Here is a 20,560-nt window from a genome sequence, read left to right as displayed (position 1 = left end):
TTATTCCAAATACCTTTCTTTACATTATTCATTGAACATTAATCTTACAGTTCAAAGCATTAGATTCTATTATTTCTAAACCATTGTAGAGGATTTCTATGCCACTGAGGGGGTTGACAGCACATATGAACCTAACTATAGCTTAAGGGTAAAATAATGACACCTTAAAGTATCCTGGAAAACCCATCTTGATTGAGTACTAGAGCTGTGCTCTCTAAGAACAATACCTTGTTTTGATAGTTGCAGTAGAGAGTTATAAATATCATGGCAATCTCTTTCCCTGGGAACAATGAAATGCACAATCCTGAAGTTCTTGCACTGAATCACGAGTGGGCATCCAGAAGTGGTCAGAGCAAGTTTCTCCACGGAGGCAATATGGTGATGTAGTATCTACAGCATAAACAGACACCCAGTCACCACCACACAAAGCACTGGTATTTGTTCGTCTCTAGAGTGCATACATGTTAATGCTCAGATAAAGCCTCAGATGTTAGGTGCTGTCACATTTAACACATTGCAATGATTTGATGCCTCAGTCAAGAAAATGTTGTCATTTCTTTTCCTGCGTGCCAAGAAATGCTGTCTGAGTGAGGCGGCAGAGTGAAGCAGCAGAACCAAGGCGGTAAGAAAGATGGCCAAGGCTCCCCCTCTGGACTCTGGAGTATGCCACCGATTTCCTAGTGTTTCTACTTAGGATGTAATTTGTATTTTACTTATTTATCATTTGTTTCTCTTGCCTAGAATGTCATCTCCACGAGAACAGAAATTTTATGCTAAAATTGGCTACTTTTTTTCAAAATACCTAGAATGGAAACACAGCAGGGACTCAGCCAAGATCTGCTAAAGGAATGAGGAATAGGGAAGAAGACAAGACAGCAGGTAGCCATGACAACCCTGAAACACAAGTAGAGAGGATCGGCAATCCTGTGTATTGACACATAAGATGCTGCTGTTCACAAGGAGGTGAGGCAGGTAAAGCGTGGTCATATGCCAAAAGAACGGGACAGCCCGAGCACAGCAGTCCCCATACATATACCCCAAGGCTTTATCGTCAAAGACTGCATCTAGCAACAAAGGAACAAAGCAGCCAAAAAATAGTAATAAATCTCATGTCATGCCACACACCTAGGTCCCGGGTGGCTTAAGAACTGCCAGGTGGGCAATGAAACCTGAAGCTTCTGAAGAAGAAAACAGGGGGAACTTCCTTACACGGACACACAGGAAGAAGAAAACAGGGGGAACTTCCTTACACGGACACACAGGAAGATTTCTTAACTGTACTACACATGAACAAAAACATAAAAGAAAACACTGAAAATCTGTGTTAAAATGTAAACTTTAATGAAAAGGCGTACGTAAAAGCATACAGAAGACTGTATTGCTTACAGACTGTATTGGCTTGTTACTGAGACAAACCAATGATGACACACAATTTGATAAAGTGACAAAACCCAGAACTCTTATAAAATCAGAAGACAGGGCTGGGGAATGTCACTTAAGCCAAACATGTCCCTAGCACGAAAAATTAAAATAAGTTTTAAAGGTCAATACATAGAAATAGAAAGAACAGATAATTCACCAGAAAGAAAACCCACAAGCCGAAACATCTGCAGGGATGGCTTCCCTGCACTCAACAAGGGAGCAGTCAGTTGCTCATCTGAATTAGACAGGCAGGCAGGTAGCTGTACCGTGGCCATGCCAGTGTTGCTGAGGAAACGGGAAAGCATGACACTCCACTAAAAGAAATAATCTCAAACAACCATTTGAAGGAACAATATGAAAGTTTAACAAGTTTTTACAAGACCTAGCCATGTCTTCTTACTCCCAGGAAAATGTCCAAGAGAAACACCGGAACATATAGAAAGAAATGCCCCACGAGATGTTTATGGAGTTGACCCTTCAATGTCACAGGATTTGGGGGTGTCGATACCTTCATTCCAGAAAAACAAAACCCAAGCTTAACTTAGTCCCCACCCCCTTCACTGCTAATAATCTATGGACTACAAGTATTTCCAGTATAACCCATTAATACACTTTATGCTATACATTAGATAACAGTGAAAATATGAGAGGTCCCCGGAATGTCACTTTTTATTACACCATGCAATTTCCTGGAGAAGCAATCGGGATCTGCTCACGATTCGATGATCAGCAGCCCACAGCCTTTAAGCAGATTTGTGCAGCAGGCGATCTTGCTGCAATAGTACCAGAAGTGGCTACAAAACTACTCTGTAGCCTAGTATGCGGTACGCTAACTCCCGATGGTACCATTGGTGCCTTGTGTCTGCATGTGTAGATTTTGATACATTTGTGTAATAATTGATTTTGTAATAATAAATGACAAAAATGACCATATATTTAATGTATCCAGGACATATTTAACTTTTTCTTAAGTATGTACTACTCCTATGCTACATGATTAATTTTTCAAATTGTAATCTAAAACCTAGAAAAGGACAGAAGAGCTGCAGATACGGTGGCTTGCAGGTAAAAGTGTGTGCTGGCCCTGCAGAGGACCTGAGCCCAGCTCCCTGCACACAGCCACCCGTAACTCTAGTCTCAGAGATCCGATGCTCTCTTCCACATTTCAAGGGCACTGGAATTCAAATATGCACATACTCCTACATGGAAACGCATCCATATACATAAAAACAATATCTTAAAAACAAGAAAAGAACTCAGCATATGAGTGGACCTATGCAGCTCAAACCTAACGTGTTACTGAGGCCTCCACTGCATGCTATTTGCACGCACACATACAAATGTACTTAGAAGTACGCCTGCAATGCAGTATTTGGACAGCTAGACAAAATATTTGCATAAGTATTGTACAATGTTTAAAGTTACAGAACAATCCCTACTGTAATTTGGCACTAAAATGCTGTGGAATATACTATGTAATCCGTATGATTGCTAATATGAACAGACATTACCTTGACTTTTAAGACACTTAAGGAACAAAGAGGCATTTCCTAAGTTTCTACAGAGGTTAAAAGAGTCTGGTATTCTACATAATTTCATATTACAAGTGCTATAAATTATTCATAGAAGGGAGGAGTCATTTGAAAACAGAAAAAAAGTTAATTGATCTCTAAGTAATTATACATGCCTATATCCTAGCTCTCCAGAATATATAGGAAGTTCAAGACCAGTCTGGGATATATAGAACGACACTGTCCAAAGCAAAAACAAAGACAAAAACCTGATAATTAAAAACCAGCCTACTATTGTTGCAAAGGTAGACAGTCCACCTTACCCAGGTTTCTTTTTGATGAGCATCAATAAATAATAGGTGTGTGGCCGTAAGATACAGTGTTCCTGTCAGTGACTTGTTGTTGGTACTAAACCGGTCAAGTAACTTTACTTGTTCAACCTAGGAAAGAAAAGAAATGTTATTTTTTTATATCAAAAGTAGGGTACCTTTTATTTCTGTTGCTGTGATAAAACATTCTGACCAAAAGCATCTTAGGGGAGGAACAGGTTTATCTGGCTTACCCTTCCAGGTCACAGCCCATCACTGAGGGAAGTCAGGGAAGAAACCTGAAGCAGAAACCATGGAGAAACAGAGCTTGCTAGCTCGCTCTGTGGACCCCTTGCTTGATCACAGGCTCATGCTTAGAGGCTTGCCCAGTACCGTCTGTCCCAGTGTACAGGGTATCAGTCACTATCAGTTAACAACCAAGACAACCCTCACAGGCAGACCCACAGTTAACAACCAAGACAACCCTCACAGGCAGACCCACAGACCAATCTAATCCAGGCACTTCCTCAGTTGAGGTTTCTCCTTTCAGATAACCCCAAACTGAGCTGAGAGGACAATTAAGGCTAACCAGGCCAGTAGTATAAATACTTTTTTCCAATCCCAGGAACGACATGCACTATTATTATATTTCCCCTCTTTTTTCTTTTTGTCCAAAAACACAATAAGTTGCTTAATATTCTGGGTAAAATGTCTTATGTCTCTTGAAGAAACATATGCAGGACAGATATTTAGATGCTAATGCAACCTAGGGAAGTTTTTAAGAAACACCAACACTGATGTACAAAGAGCAAGACTTGCAGTGTGAGTGAGCGAGTTCTTTCCACACCTAAGAGCCCCCTTTCTGGAGAGCACGGCACCTATAGCACCTGTTGGGTAGCAGGTCCCATGCTTAAGGAAAGCTCCTTAATCAGGAAGGGAAACAACTGGAAACAGTTGCAGAAGCCCCTGAAACTGACCAGGTTCTCTAAGCAGCTCCCTCCCAAAGGAGAAAATAAAGCTGTGGGGGATCATTTGCAAACTGCAAAGATTCTGAGACCAGCCTCACACTACCTGGAAGTAGGAAACAGGAAGCAGCCCAACTATCTCGAAAAGGTTTAGAGCAACGAACTCACTTAGATGGGTCACTCTCCAAGCTGTGCTCTGCCTGCGGGCTGCGCAGTGTTCCAGGTTCCCAGCTTCTGTGCAATGTAATGAGCCCTGGGGTGGGCTGTTTTGGAGTCATGTGTGATTTTGTAAGTAACCCCTCACCCATACTCCTGTAACCCCTATAAAATGCATGGTTCACCAAGCTGGACTTTGCTGGTATTTACACTTTGCTCTGTTGCAGGCTCCCTAACTGAAATGTGCAGAGATGTGATAAATTCTGTTAGACAACACTATCCCAGTGGGAAATCAAGTAATCACATAAAGTTCTAGAAGTACACTACTGAGAAAATTAACCTCGGAAACCACTGTTTACAAGCTCTGGCTTACAGTCTATATTTCCCTCACTACGGTACCAAACACAACAGCTATGCAGCTAGCTCTGGCTCTGGCTCTTCTACAAGGCTGTCCTCTGCTCAGCCCAGTGGCAAGCCTTCTCCTGGACTCACTGATGCCCAACCTTCTAAGGTAAATCTAACTTAGAAAGTTAATCTGTTACTTATGTCACTTTGTCGCTTTCTTTGCCAAGTTTCCTGGCACAAACTATCCTAAGTTGCATCGGTCTCCTATAGCGCCTAGCATAGTAAGATCACATAATTATAACAGTATTAATGTGTATAAATACCAACACACACACACACGCACACGCACACACACGGAGGGAGGGAGAGACAGAGAGAGACAGAGAAAGACAGAGAGAGAGAGAGAGGGCGAGGGGAGCTGTCGCAGTAGTGCAGAATGAGATCAGGACTAGTCAGGAGACTATAGCTTTAAAATTTAAATTCATCTTATGTCATTCATAAACAAATGCTATTAATGTAGTTTTTAATGTACAGCTGCATCACAGGAGGTTGTGGGCAGTTCTTTGAATTGTATAGATCTTCAAATCAGAGAGCTTACTATTATATCATTAATCCTCTTCCTCTTCCTCCTTCTCACCCTCCTCTTCTTTTTTGTTTTTTCTAGACAGGATTTCTCTGTGTAGCCCTAACTGTCCTAGAATTTGATCTGTAGACCAGGCTAGACTTGAACTCACGGATCTTCCTGACTCTTCCTCCCTAGTGCTAGGATTAAAAGCACATACCACCACACCTGGCCTTCCCAATTAATTCTATATGTTCCTGATATATTTTTTCTCTTAATAGCTAAAGAACAAAATACTACCATTATGAAATGATTATTCCCAAAGTAATCAATAGCCACCTCATAAGATCAGCTTCTCACCCTTCTTCACTCCCTATTATTTACTACCATCGGGAGAATCGTGCTTGTAACATCACTGTTTAAATGAGTTAAAACTTAAATGTAACTTTAAAAATGTAATATAAGATTTATTTGCATGGTTAATATAATAAATTTAGTGTGGATACAGCTCAGGTCTGACAGTGGGCCTGACATCTAACAAGTCACATCGAGAGCCAGTCTCAGAAAAAAGAAAAAAGACAGGAGGGCATCTTTCACACCCAGATGAAGATTCGCCTGCTATTTACGACTGCTTTTGCTCAAGGGCCCACTCCCCTTTGGGGAGGGGTGTCAGGGAGGCAGTTTGTGCAGGCGGCCTTGGACATCTTCAGCCTCTTGCTGCAGCCTCTTGTGACCTGGGATTGAGGCCTGACTGGCAGGCCTCACCTTGGGCAGCTAAAGCTCCATTCTCTATATGAATCTTATTTGAGCCTGTTTGCTAATGACTCCCAAATCTGACTGAACTCTGTGAGTTCTTACTGTCTGCTATACGTGTAAGAATATTTCCTGGCATAGTATTATGATAAATGCTTGACAGACATTATTAATTTTCATTTTCACAACCCCAGTGGACTTACTACCAACATACAACTGGACACTCCATAGAACCAGGACAGCAGTTCCAATCTTGTGCGGCCTGGTTCCCAACTGACCACTTAGCCAGGTATTATGTTCTGCACTTGGACACCTTAAGAGTTATGACTCGCTCATGTCCCTCCTTCCTCTCATTTTTGCATTTCATATGTGACTTATGTCACACCATCTACATCTAGTCGCCAGCACTGGAAATCATCCTACTGACTTCTTGACCTACTCAGCTACTTCACGCTCTGCTCCCTCCACCAATATCAGTACTCACTGTGCTAAGACGAAGGCCTGTTCAAGTGTCGGATTCTCCCGCTAAAACCTAGTGCATATTTCAGGACAAGCACTGTCTCTTTTTTCTTCCTGAATCCCTCCAGGTGGCTAAAGCAGTGTTTGGTACAATGGAGGTTTACTCACTCCAGATGAACTGCCATGGAGAACTTGCTTCTCATAAGGGAAAAGCAAATGGAAGGAGTCCACAGTATACCAGTGGTCCCTTGCAAAATCATTAAAAGGACTTATAAACTAGGATTCTTCTTTATCTCATTATTCTGTTTCTTTCCCTGCTGCCTTTCCCTTCTTCAGTAGCTAACCAGGAAATATTCATTCAGGAATCCATGTATGAGCCATAAATTAAAAGGAAGTAAAAAATTACTAGGGAACAGATTGTTGAGCTTGCTCTACTGTTTGTCTGTCCACCTTCTATCCATCTATCCACCATCTATCCACCTATTTACTTTGGAAATACAATTCTTACTGGTAAGTCTAATTCTCTGTCCCTACATCATTACTCAATCAGACAAAAATTCTGTTTTAGAGTACTCCAGAATACAAGTGTTGTCTCCAAGCACTGTGGAGAGCTATAGGATCCTTATGGGTGTACATCCAGGTGATGATTTCAGTTGAGAATGATGTAAGAATCTGTGTATCTCCTGCCCTCAAAGTTAGACCTTTAAATTGGTTGGCTCTGTTCAAGATCAGAGGTCCAGCTGTTCATTGGAAAAACCTCCCAAACTGCAAAGGTGCCAGTCCCCAGCCTCACCTCAACTCTGCCTTGTAATGGACAAATGGAGACCAACACGGTATTTAAAAAGTTCTGCTCATTCTTACCCAACTTTCCGTCTAATTCCCAGTTTGAATTCTCCCCCTCAACCCACACAGCTAGCTTCCCTGTATACCTTTAGACTATTACCCTAAACACCTAAGGCTCGGCATGTCTAATTCTCCCACTTTTTAAATGATTTCATTATAATGTTGGCCCTTTAATAAAAATAAAAAAAAACACATAGACATGCACACTCACTCCAAATTCTTGAACATGTATATAAATACACAGTATCAACAAAATAATTTGTTTAAAAAAAGAAAATGTAGTACTTAATGTACTAGAAGCTGTAAAATAAACTTTCTCTAATACACAGTGTTGAGGGCAAGAATTAAAGCACTCTCTTCACTGAGCGTGATACAGAGGAAACAGAATTCTTGGTGGAGGAGACACACCAGCGTCTCATCTGAGGAAGGAACAAACACAGGCTTTTGAGTGCAGTAGTCCATGACAGTACTGACACCAGCACCACAGCATCAACAGAGAAAATGCAGGGCCGGGGAAGTGTAACCATCACAAAGCAAGAAAACCGTGTAGGTGTGGCCGGGAGAGATAATGGAGCCTGAAGGAAGCAGGGCAGAAAGGCCATTTTGTCTAATAACAGAACTGGTGTGAAGAGAAAAAAAGACTCAGAAATGGAGGACACTGATTATTCATTATTGTTGACTTGTCAGACTGGGCACACACAGGACAGAATGAGTCAGAAAAGCGTCTCAAGTACTGTTGATGGAGAGCTAATCACTACTTTAGTAAGAGCCGGGTTATATCAAACCAAGGAAACGCAACACTGAAAACCATTACAGCTAACTAGCAGCTTCCACAGTGTCTCAGCATCTGACCGTTAATTAACCTGAGATGAACCGGGACATTTACTTTCTCCTTAAAGTTCTGGAGAATGAGTAGTTTGCGAGAACACACTCATCATTCTACCCTTTACTGCAAATCCTCCTTCAAAAACTTTTCTTCGCTACAATCATTGGAATACAAATTAAAAGCCAGACTAGAGCCCAGCAGCTCCTTCCCATTCCCCCCTTCCACCTATCAGGGGTACCCTGGCTTTGGCTGGGGATAGTTTTTGGTTTGGGGTTTTCTTTGTTTGTTTTTTTATTGGATATATTTCTTTATTTACATTTCAAATGTTATTCCCTCTCCTGGTTTCCTATCCATAAGCCCCCTATCCCCTCCCCCTACCTCAAAAGGGTGTTCCCCCCATCTACCCCTCTTATCACCTACCCCGACATTCCCCTGCACTGGGGGTCCCCTTCCCTGAAGCCCAACAAGGCTATTCTCTGCTAAGGAGCTCTGGGTCAGTCTTTGGGTAGTGGTTTAGTCCCTGGAAGCTCTGGTTGGTTGGTATTGTTGTTCTTATGGGGTTGCAAGCCCCTTCAGCTCTTTCAATCCTTTCTCTCATCCCGTTCTCAGTTCACTGGTTTGCAGTTAGCATTTGCCTCTGTATTTGACATGCTCTGGTTGTCTCTCTCAAGAGAGATCTATATCCAGTTCCTGTCAGCATGCACTTCTTAGCTTAAACAATCTTATTTAGTTTTGGTGGTTGTATATATGGGACCCAAGTGGGCAGGCTCTGAATGGCTGTTCCTTCAGTCTCTGCTCTAAACTTTGCCTCCATATCCCCTCCTATGGATATTTTTGTTCCCCCTTTTAAGAAGGAGTAGAAGCATCTGCATTTTGGTCATCCTTCTTGAGCTTCATGTGGTCTGTGGATTGCATCTTGGGTAATTTGAGCTTTTGGGCTAATATCCACTTATCAATGAGTGCATACCATGTGTGTTTTTCTGTAATTGGGTTACCTCACTCAGGATGATATTTTCTAGGTTCATTCCATTTGTCTATGAATTTCATGAAATCATTGTTTTTGATAGCTGAGTAGTACTCCATTGTGTAGATGTACCACATTTTCTGAATCCATTCCTCTGTTGAAGGGAACCTGGGTTCTTTCCAGCTTCTGGCTATTATAAGTAAGGATTCTGTGAACATAGTGGAGCATGTGTCTTTGTTGTATGTTAGAATATCATTTGGATATATGCCCAGGAGAGCTTTAGCTGGGTCCTCAGGTAGAAGAACCTCCAGACTGACTTTCAGAATGGTTGTACCAGTCTGCAATCCCATCAACAATGGAGGAGTGTTCCTCTTTCTCCACATCCTCATCAGCATCTGCTGTCACCTGAGTTTTTGATCTTAGCCATTCTCACTGGTGTGAGGTGAAGTCTCAGGGTTGTTTGATTTGCATTTCCCTGATGACTAAAGATGTTGAACATTTCTTTAGGTGTTTCTCAGCCATTCGATATTCCTCAGCTGTGAATTCTTTGTTTAGCTCTGTACCCCGTTTTTTAATAGGGTTATTTGTCTCCCTGCGGTCTAACTTCTTGAGTTCTTTGTATATTTTGGATATAAGCACTCTATCAGTTGTAGGATTGGGAAAGATCTTTTCCCAATCTGTTGGTTGATGTTTTGTCCTAACCACAGTGTCCTTTGCCTTACAGAAGCTTTGCAGTTTTATGAGATCCCATTTTTGATTCTTGATCTTAGAGCATAAGCCATTGGTGTTTTGTTCAGGAAATTTTCTCCAGTACCCATGTGTTCGAGATGCTTCCCCACTTTTTCTTCTATTAGTTTGAGTGTATCTGGTTTGATGTGGAGGTCCTTGATCCACTTGGACTTAAGCTTTGTACAGGGTGATAAGAATGGATCAATTTGCATTCTACATGCTGACCTCCAGTTGAACCAGCACCATTTGTTAAAAATGCTATTTTTCCCCCCATTGGATGGTTTTAGCTCCTTTGTCAAAGTGACCATAGGTGTGTGGGTTCATTTCTGGGTCTTCAGTTCTGTTCTAGTGATCTATCTGCCTGTCTCTGTACCAATACCATACAGTTTTTATGACTATTGCTCTGTAATACTGCTTGAGGTCAGGGATGGTGTTTCCCCCAGAAGTTCTTTTACTGTTGAGTATAGTTTTCGCTATCCTGGGTTTTTTTTGTTATTCCAAATGAACTTACAAATTGCTATATCTAATTCTATAAAGAATTGAGTTGGAATTTTGATTGCATTGAATCTGTAGATTGCTTTTGGCAAAATGGCCATTTTTACTATTTTAATCCTGCCAATCCATGAGCATGGGAGATCTTTCCATCTTCTGAGATCTTCAATTTCGTTTTCAGAGACTTGAAGTTCTTGCCACGCAGATCTTTCACTTGCTTGGATAAAGTCACACTGAGTTATTTTATATTATTTGGGACTATTGTGAAGGGTGTCATTTCCCTAATTTCTTTCTCTTGCTGGGGATATTTTAAGGTACCTGTTTTGAAAGTAACCACAACTATTTTAGGTCACTATTTGAGGCACCATCAAAACAGCCTCAGGATCCTTAGAAAGCAAAAGGTAAATGAGGAAAAAACAAATGGCAAAAAAAAAAAAATGAAAACCAATGGGGCAAGGAGAAACAAACTGGGAGGTGCGGACACTCTGTGATGGGAGTGAGTGCTAGTCCATGCTACTTAACTAACTGTTGCCAACTACAGGGACCTTAAGGGCTTACAGGAGAAACTCAAACTTAACTGATTAAGACATTGGATATGAAAAACATAGGCCACCATACTCAGACAATTAGAGCATAGGAAGTTTAGACACCTGTTTTTCCTTCTCTTTGACCAAACTTCTGTGATCAAGAAGAGCCCTTATGCTGTGGGCTGTGGCTCCTGTGCAGAAAGCACACAGTCAGCTACTGGGGACCATATATCTCCTGAGACTTTCAGATCCTTCTACAGACATCTCTGAAAAGAACTAGCTGTGGAAAGGAAGAGGACTTTACCCTGGTATGCGCGAGGCAGACAGTAAGTGAGAGCATTGGCTCTTGGGTTCTGTGCCCTCGGCTTGGAGGATCTCTGGCAGCATAAATTATTAGTGAAGCAATTATGGACTTCTTAAGAAGGAAAAAGAGAAGGGGGTTGGGGATTTAGCTCAGTGGTAGAGCTCTTGCCTAGGAAGCGCAAGGCCCTGGGTTCGGTCCCCAGCTCCGAAAAAAAGAACTAAAAAAAAAAAAAAAAAAAAAAGGAAAAAGAGTATTATCGGATCATAAATCCAGTGGGAACTTTTAAGTTCTATTTCACTTTGTTTTTCTGCAATGGTGAGCACGCAGCTTCCTATCACAGTGAAAGCAAAGATTTACGAAGGCAGCTAAGCAGTCCATGGGTAAAGGCACTCCCAGCAGTCCTGCCGCCAACCCCAGGACCCATGTGTAGAAGATCCACCTCCTATAACCATTTTAGTGTTCTTCCTTCCCTCCCTCCCTGATCCCTCCCTCTCTCTCTGCCTCCCTCCTTGTTCCCTCTCTTCCTCCCTCCCTCCCCACGTGTGTGTGTGTGTGTGTGTGTGTGTGTGTGTGTGTGTGTGTGTGTGTTTGTCTTGCCTGCACAAATGCACACTCTTTAAAAAGATTTTACAGTGGTCTGCAGTAAGTTGCCTGTCTTTTGATTTTAATATTCTGTGGGAATGTCTTTACCCTCCCTGCTCCAGCTTTCTTGTGAGTTTTTAGCTGCTAGGCCTGAAAGGGCAATTTTCCCTCTGCTGGGAACCCCCTTCCCCTCCACAGTTCCACATTTAACGCACAGCTTTCTGTTGTGTACCATGCACACACACCCACTGGCCCCAGGTAGTCTCCAGGGTCCCTGCTTGCTTTATTTGCTCTCTCAGCATGTTCTCCATCTAACACAGAGTAGACCCTATCCATCAACTCTATTGCTGTTTCTCTTGACTGCAAAATACATTTTTCAAAGCAGCTCTTGTGTCTCACTGTCATTTACCTGCTTTCCTAGTATGTACAACAGTGCCTGGCCCAAGCAGAAGGCAGAGAGGGCACGGTGGGCACGGAGAGGAAATTAGGGCTGGAAGAATGCTCTTTGCCCCTCTGACTCTTAGCCTCCATTTTAATTCACCCTCTCCCACCTCACTTCTGCATGCACCTATCTGCAGGGCCTCAAAGTATTCTCTTATATAAGCTCTCCCCAACAAAGACCTTCAATGATTACCTAGACATCCATATGTGCTTCTCTTCCTCAGATTTTTCCTCTAGCTCAGCACCCTCATGATTAGCTGGTGACTACACAAAACCTTACCACCTAGTTTCTCTCATCCATCTCTTCATTTCCATGCCCCACCTTCACACTCTAACCTCTTCCCTACATAACTATTCTGTTAAGAGGTTAAAAGGTTTGTATCTGAGAGACCTGGAGCTCAGAACCCAGCTCCTAGAGGCAACCTGTAAGCCAATAATTAATTCCTAGTCAGCTAACAGAGACAGGACAAGTTAATCTTGACAAACCACAGGTTTCTCACCTGTAGCCTGGGATGGTACTAACAACAGCCAAAATGCCATCCTTTTTGGGGCAAGTGTTCAGGTATGCCTCAAAATCTAAGATTTCAGGGGCTAAAGAACGGGTTTGGTTCTAAGAGCACTTGTTGCCCCTTCAGAGAACCTAGGTTTTGTTCCTAGCATCTCCATGGTGGCCAGCATTCATCCGTAACTATAGTTCCAAGGAATAGAATGCCTTCTTCTAACCTTTGTGGGCAACAGGCATGCAATCACTCATACATATGAAAATCTTTAAAGACAAAACTGGGGGTAGAGAGACAGTTCACTAGTTAGAAGTATTTGCTGCTTTTATAGGACCCAGGGTCAGTGCTCAGCACCCAAACAACATCTCACAACCATCAGTAACTGCAGTTCCAAGGAATCTTATTCTCTTCTGGTCTCCTTGGGCACAACACACAAACACGGTGCACGAACATATATGCAGGCAAAACACCCACACGTAAAAATTAATGTATCTAATGAAAAGTAATAATAATTTAAAAACAAACACCTTAAGGTCTCAAGGCTGGGGAGATAGTTCAGTGAAAAAGAACAACACAAGGACCTATGAATCCCCAGCATCCATGTAAAGAGCCAGCCGTAGTCATGTGTGCCTGTGCCTGTGGCCCCAACACTGGGAGAGCAAAGACAAGCCATCTAAAGAGTGAGCTACCCTGCCTGAAAGGCTGAGCATCTGGGTCAGTGAGAGACCCTATTTCAAGTCAAATGTGATATAAAAATAGAATGACACAGCAACAACTAAATTTTGGAGCTAGAAAGTTATTTAACCTCTAATAGTAGAAGACAAAACAATGATAACTCTAAACAATACAAAAACAAGAATATAAAACTATTACTTATGATAAATCTAGACAAGGAAAGCCCTTTTAGCTATTGTCTTCTACATGAATACCAATTTAACAATTTTATTATGACTGTTCATGCTAGGACAAGCATAACTAGCCTTTGGAACTTAGACATTAGTTTGAATTCTAACTGCCACACATGGTCAGTCAATCTTACTAATTTCTTCCTCATCTATAAATGGAAATTCTAAAACCACTGGCAGGGTCCATTAAATCAATGATGGTCCAGGTTCCATGTCTGTTGCTGTGATAACATACTCTGACATAAAGCAAGGGTTTATTTGGCTAAAATCACAACCACCATGGTGGAGAAGTCACAGCAGCAGCTTGAGCAAGCTGGCCACATCAACGGTCAAGAGCAGAGACAAAAGACGTGCACAAATGCTGTCCCCTTGCTTTCGGTTCTTTTGTACATTCAGGATCCAGACCACGAAAATGCTGCTGCCCACATTAGGACAGACCTCCCACCCCATGCCAATTAAGACAAAAAGAAAAAATCCCTCACGGCCAATGTGATCTGCGCAGTCCCTCCTGGGACTCCCTTCCCAAGCGATTCTACCTGCGGCAAGTTGGTAATTAAAAGTAAACCTGACGGTGATAAGAGCTAATGAACTAACATATATGTGAAATATGAACATTGTGAAATTATGACAATATTACATAAGTGTGTCCACTGACAGAATTGCCTAACAGATGGTAATCATTACTTTTCAAAAACAGCTGTTAAACAACATTAAAAAAAAATCACTGAACAGTCACATATTATCAGAGCCAATTAAAAATGTTTATTACTTTTCCTTGAGGGTGGGGTGGGCATGTATGGGCCAAGAAACCTGTGCGGAGGTAAGGGAGACTCTTTCAGAAGCTGGTTCTCTCCTTCCACCACGTGGGTTCTGGAGAACCAGTCCTGGTTGTCAGGCTTGGCATCAGGTCCTTTACCCACACTGAGCCATTCTGACAGCCCTACAAGCAATTCTGACATACCAACTAAACTACACAGAGTTTAAAACAATTTTTTGCAGCAATTTAAACGTCTAGACGAAGAGTATGCATAAAAAAAAAACACAACAAAAACTTGGCCTGTTCAAAGCAATTTTATAAGACTATGCTCTTTTTCCACACCATAATTTAAGGAAATGGTACAGTCTATATAACAATTATCAAAATACATTGTGAGGTTCATTTGCTCTTGCTGTGGGATGCCCAATGTCAGTCAAGTGTGTATATACTTAGCAAACCTCTGATCCACTACAGTCTATGCACAACCACTTAAGACTATTCCAGAGAAATGACTCTATGACAGTGACACAAGTAACAAAGAGCTCCCTTAAGAAGCAGCTTCAGTAGAAAATCAACTGGAATCTCTTAACCTTTAGAAAAACATAAAGAAGTCTTACCTAAAAAAAACAAGCAAAAAGCAGCCTTACCTAACAGCAGCATGGGCCCCACCAGGAAAAGTAAGGCTTAATCAAGAACAACCTTCAAGATCCTAAGAGCGACAGATATACACCCTCAAAGATCAGTTCATTCCCTCACAAATCGAAGGAGATAATCTTTTAACTAATGAAGGGAATCATCCGGATTTTCCCACCACTGCTCACTCTCACCATTCACTAAGGAATAGGGGGTGCTTAGCTTATTAGATTCCATTTGCTTTCACTGATGTGTGTGTGTGTGTGTGTGTGTGTGTGTGTGTGTGAGAGAGAGAGAGAGAGAGAGAGAGAGAGAGAGAGAGAGAGAGAGAGAGAGATCAGCAGCAGCAAGTAAGCAATGAGGTTCAGAGTAGAAGGCAGTTAGTTTCTGAGCTGACAGCTGTTAGGGCCCTGTGACAGGACAAGAAGGGCTCCAAGCCCCCTCTCATTCTCTTTCCTCTTAGCACCTGCTGCTGCTGAATATCAAATCATCCTCCCATTTCCAGATTTTAAATGTCAGCAGCTTAAAAACTCCCCAATTATTTTATTTTCCTTCTCTTTAAAGAAAAAAAAAATCTGCCAGGTAGTGGTGGTACACACCTTTAATCCCAGCGCTGGCGGAGTCAGATAGATCTCTGTAGTCTACAGAGCAAGTTCCAGGACAGCCAGGGCTACACAGAGAAACCCTATCTCGAACAAAACCAAAATCTTGGAAAAGGAGACCCTTCACATTTACTACGAATAGTACAGGCAAACTCCAAAATAAAGTCTAGCAAAAATTCATGTTATGCTATCCATAACATCAGGAGATGTGAAGTGTTTTAAAGAACAATGAAGAAAAAAATTCAGTTTGTTCCCAAATGGCCTGTAACTTTAAGACCTTTAGAACGGGCAGTAAGTAACAGTTGAGGCTCTGGCAAGGCTCAGAGTTGTTTTTCCCATCTTAAAAGGTTATTCAAGCCTTTTGATCTCCACTTCTGTTTTGGTCTTGTCTGAGGCTGAAGTTTGGCCATTCTCTGAATTCTTTTCACATAGAAAAATTAAGCATGGACTTGACAAGCAAGCTCAGTTCTGGGAAAGTTCCATGGACCTTTTACAATATGACACAGCCTTTCCCCTTCTGCATAACCACGGTCAGGTTGGCTCCCTACACTTAGGACAATGCCTAAAGTTGGAAGCACAGAAGTACTAGCTCTAAGTGGCTGGAGAACTAGAAAAGAGAGTGGCCTCGGATGCGCTCATATTTGCACTCTGAAAAGAGTTGGTGGGGTACTTAAACCAGAGCAAGACTAGTTCACATAGCACAGTGCTGACGGATACTGGATCCACCAGGCTGGGGGCGATCGGCCGAAAGACCCCAAAATAAAAAGCAGCCCCAGTCTTGTTCAAAAGCGCAAAGCTCGCTGGGCGGCCACCGTTTACCGACTCCCCAAACACCTCCAGTCAAGGCGCCTGCGCCGTCCACACAGCCTCCGCACCCCCAAACTGCCGACCCGCAACGGAGGCCCCGCACCCCCAAACTGCCCGTTCGCCTCTGCGGGGTGAACCCCGGCAGTTGCGAGGATCTCCCGCCGACTACCTTGGTTGTCCGGATGTGCTCCATCCCGGGGCGACGCCCGCAGGCAGCTAGCCTCAGGAGAACACCATTGGGAGAGGAACGGGGCGGTGACAGCCACCCGCAGGAACTCCCTCAACCCCGCAGCGTCAGCCACCCCGCCGGCGGCGGCCACTGCGCAGGCGTCGTCTGAGAACACTGTCGCCTAGAAACACTTCCGCAAATCCCAGCCACAGAGGGGATCCTGACAGCAGGCAGAGCGTCGCCCATCGAGAGCGTGCGCTAGCTGGATCGCACGCATGGACTATTTTATACAGCGCCCTCTCTGATGGAGGATTGGCATTACCATGGCCGACTAAGCTGACCGTGTGTTCAGCTCTACAAGAACCAGCACAAGGGGAACTAGAACATATATCTAGGTTTAAAGTTATTTCCGGACCAAAAGAAATTAATTCTCTAGTGAGTGAGAGACTGGCTGTCTCTGAATTCCATTACCAAGACAATTTAAATTATATTTAGAAACCCATGAAGCGGGGCTGGGGATTTAGCTCAGTGGTAGAGCGCTTACCTAGGAAGCTCAAGGCCCTGGGTTCGGTCCCCAGCTCCGAAAAAAAGAACCAAAAAAAAAAAAAGAAACCCATGAAGCACTATTGTGATTATCAGTATTAAGTCTGAGTACATTTTATAAGGACTTCGTGGACAAGTGACAGGATATAACCCTTACAGGTGTGTAGTTAAGGCTGCGCTTTAATTTAAGATGCTACATTAATGTCTTTTTTATTTGGAAAATATTGCTCAAAGTTAGAAAGATGGCTTATCTGTTAAATTCTTATTGGAAACTTTTTTGACCTCCGATTACCGTAAATAAACAAAAATGACTGGGATGGGCAGTTTGCCTCTCTAACCAATGCTGTGCTCTCTCTCTCTTGCTTCTCTGGCTGCCTCCTGCAAAAGGCTTTTCAATTAAACCAACACTTTTTAAACTGTACATGGCAACCCCGGGGGCCAAAGGCTGACTAAAACGAAATTAAAAACCCAATGTGATCAATCTAAAGGGAGCAGCCTATCTCACGCATTGCTTCTGAAATCAGCTTTAGTTCTCAACACTCGACACATGTACGTTGTTCATGCCAGGAACTGCCTCAGCTCAGATTTCATATACTATAGGTTATAAATTGTGGTGTATTTACAGATGGTACAAAATTTCTACTCTTATACAAAGAGTGATTTGATTGCAGAAAGACACACACCTATTGTCACTTCATTTTTAACAAAGGAGTCAAAACCATCCAATGGAAAAAAGATAGGATTTTCAGCAGATGGTGCTGGTTCAACTAGAGGTCAGCATGTAGAAGAATGCAGATCGATCCATGCTTATCACCCTGTACAAAGCTTAAGTCCAAGTGGATCAAGGACCTCTACCTCAAACCAGATACACTCAAACTAATAGAAGAAAAAGTGGGGAAGCATCTCCAACACATGGGCACTGGAGAAAATTTCCTGAACAAAACACCAATGGATTATGCTCTAAGATCAAAAATCAAAAAATGGGATCTCATAAAACTGCAAAGCTTCTGTAAGGCAAAGGACACTGTGGTTAGGACAAAATGACAATCAACAGATTGGGAAAAGATCTTTCCCAATCCTACAACTGATAGAGTGCTTATATCCAAAATATACAAAGAACTCAAGAAGTTAGACTGCAGGGAGACAAATAACCCTATTAAAAAATGGAGTTCATAGCTAAACAAAGAATTCACAGCTGAAGAATGCCGAATGGCTGAGGAACACCTAAAGAAATGTTCAACATCTTTAGTCATAATGGAAATGCAAATCAAACAACCCTGAGACTTCACATCACACCAGTGAGAATGGCTAAGATCAAAAACTCAGGTGACAGCAAATGCTGGCGAGGATGTGGGGAAAGAGGAACACTCCTCCATTGTTGGTGGGATTGCAGACTGGTACAACCATTCTGGAAATCAGTCTGGAGGTTCCTCAGAAAATTGGACATTGAACTACCTGAGGACCCAGCTGTACCTTTCTTGGGCATATACCCAAAAGATGCCCCAACATATAACAAAGACATGTACTCCACTATGTTCATAGCAGCCTTATTTATAATAGCCAGAAGCTGGAAAGAATCCAGACGCCCTTCAACAGAGGGATGGATACAGAAAATGTGGTACATCTACACAACGGAATATTACTCAGCTATCAAAAACAATGGCTTTATGAAATTTATAGGCAAATGGATGGAACTGGAAAATATCATCCTGAGTGAGGTAACCCAATCACAGAGAAACACACATGGTATGCACTCATTGATAAGTGGCTATTAGCCCAAAAGCTTGAATTGCCCTAGATGCACAGAACACATGAGAGTCAAGAAGGATGACCAAAATGCGAATGCTTCACTCCTTCTTTAAAAGGGGAACAAGAATACCCTTGGCAGGGAATAGGGAGGCAAAGTTTAGAACAGAGGCAGAACGAACACCCATTCAGAGCCTGCCCCACATGTGGCCCATACATATACAGCCACCAAACTAGATAAGATGGATGAAGCAAAGAAGTGCAGGCCGACAGGAACCGGATGTAGATCTCTCCTGAGAGACACAGCCAGAATACAGCAAATGCATAGGTGAATGCCATCATTAAACCACTGAACTGAGAATGGAACCCCTGTTGAAGGAATCAGAGAAAGGACTGGAAGAGCATGAAGGGGCTCAAGACCCCATATGTACAACAATGCTAACCAACCAGAGCTTCCAGGGACTAAGCCACTACCCAAAGACATGGACTGACCCTGGGCTCCAACCGCATAGTTAGCAATGAATAGCCTAGTAAGAGGACCAGTGGAAGGGGAAGCCCTTGGTCCTGCCAAGACTGAACCCCCAGTGAACGTGATTGTTAGGGGGAGGGTGGTAATGTGGGGAGGATGGGAGGAGAACACCTATATAGAAGGAGAGGGGGAGGGCTTAGGGGGATGTTGGGCGGGAAACCGGGAAAGGGAATAACAATCGCAATATAAATAAGAAATACCCAAGTTAATAAAGATGAAAAAAAATGGCAGTTAGCATGCTCTGAGGGTGGAGTTTCCAGCCCTCTGAGGCCTAAAACCCATCCCTCAGACTCCTGCACAGAACTTAGTGAAAGGCTGAAAGTCTCATGCAGTTTGACACAGACAAAAGTAGCCTCTGATACAGCTAACACCATCGAGAGCTACGTGTTTCGATGTCATGTATTGCACAGCAGGTGAGAGTACTACTGAGTTACATGACCTCTAGTATAGAGCTTTTACGTGTGCTGTCAAGCTGCTGACATATGCTCTCTCCTGTTTCTTTCTGCAGGCACTCAGAGCTATGAGTTTTCCTCTTAACACAGCTTTCATTGTGTCCCATAAGTTTGGGTATGTTGTACCTTCATTTTCATTAAATTCTAAGAAGTCTTTAATTTCTTTATTTCTTCATTGACCAGGTTATCATTGAGTAGAACATTGTTCAACTTCCATGTATATGTGGGCGTTCTTCCCTTATTGTTATTGAAGACCAGCTTTAGCCCATGGTGGTCTGATAGGACACATGGGATTATTTCTATCTTTCTGTATCTGTTGAGACCTGTTTTATGACCAACTATATGGTCAATTTTGGAGAAAGTACCATGAGGTGGTGAGAAGAATGTATATCCTTTTGCTTTAGGATAGAATGTTCTATAAATATCTGTTAAGTCCATTTTGTTCATGACTTCTCTTAGTCTGTCTATGTCTCTGTTTAATTTCTGTTTCCATGATCTGTCCATTGATGAGAGTGGGGTGTTGAACTCTCCTACTATTATTGTGTGAGGTCCAATGTGTGTTTTGAGATTTAGTAAGGTTTCTTTTATGTATGTAGGTGCCCTTGTATTTGAAGCATAGATATTTAGGATTGAGAGTTCACCTTGGTGGATTTTTCCTTTGATGAATATAAAGTGTCCTTCCTTATCTTTTTTGGTGACTTTTAGTTGAAAATCAATTTTATTTGATA

At 42.4% G+C, this 20,560-nt stretch overlaps 1 protein-coding gene across 4 annotated transcripts in view; it reads right to left on the bottom strand.

The window, feature by feature from the left end:
• The window catches only part of Mtmr6 (myotubularin related protein 6), a 38,150-nt gene extending 21,446 nt beyond the window's left edge, over nt 1-16,704 (bottom strand). For 3 of the 4 annotated variants that reach the window (NR_172203.1, NM_001394711.1, NM_001394712.1), the window contains 3 exon segments: nt 228-390; nt 3,257-3,373; nt 16,563-16,670. Coding sequence is in view for 2 of the 4 variants with exons in the window: in NM_001394711.1 (NP_001381640.1) it covers nt 228-390; nt 3,257-3,373; nt 16,563-16,586 (304 nt within the window). In the remaining 2 variants the exon portion in view is untranslated. 4 annotated transcript variants of the gene reach the window in all.
• Between the last annotated feature and the right edge of the window lie 3,856 nt (nt 16,705-20,560).

The sequence above is a fragment of the Rattus norvegicus genome, chromosome 15 (genome assembly GCF_021556685.1).
Source record: "Rattus norvegicus strain SHRSP/BbbUtx chromosome 15, alternate assembly SHRSP_T2T, whole genome shotgun sequence".
In the NCBI taxonomy this organism is placed as follows: Eukaryota; Metazoa; Chordata; class Mammalia; order Rodentia; family Muridae; genus Rattus; species Rattus norvegicus.
Note: the sequence above shows the minus strand (reverse complement) of the source record. Positions and strands in the feature narration are given on the sequence as shown.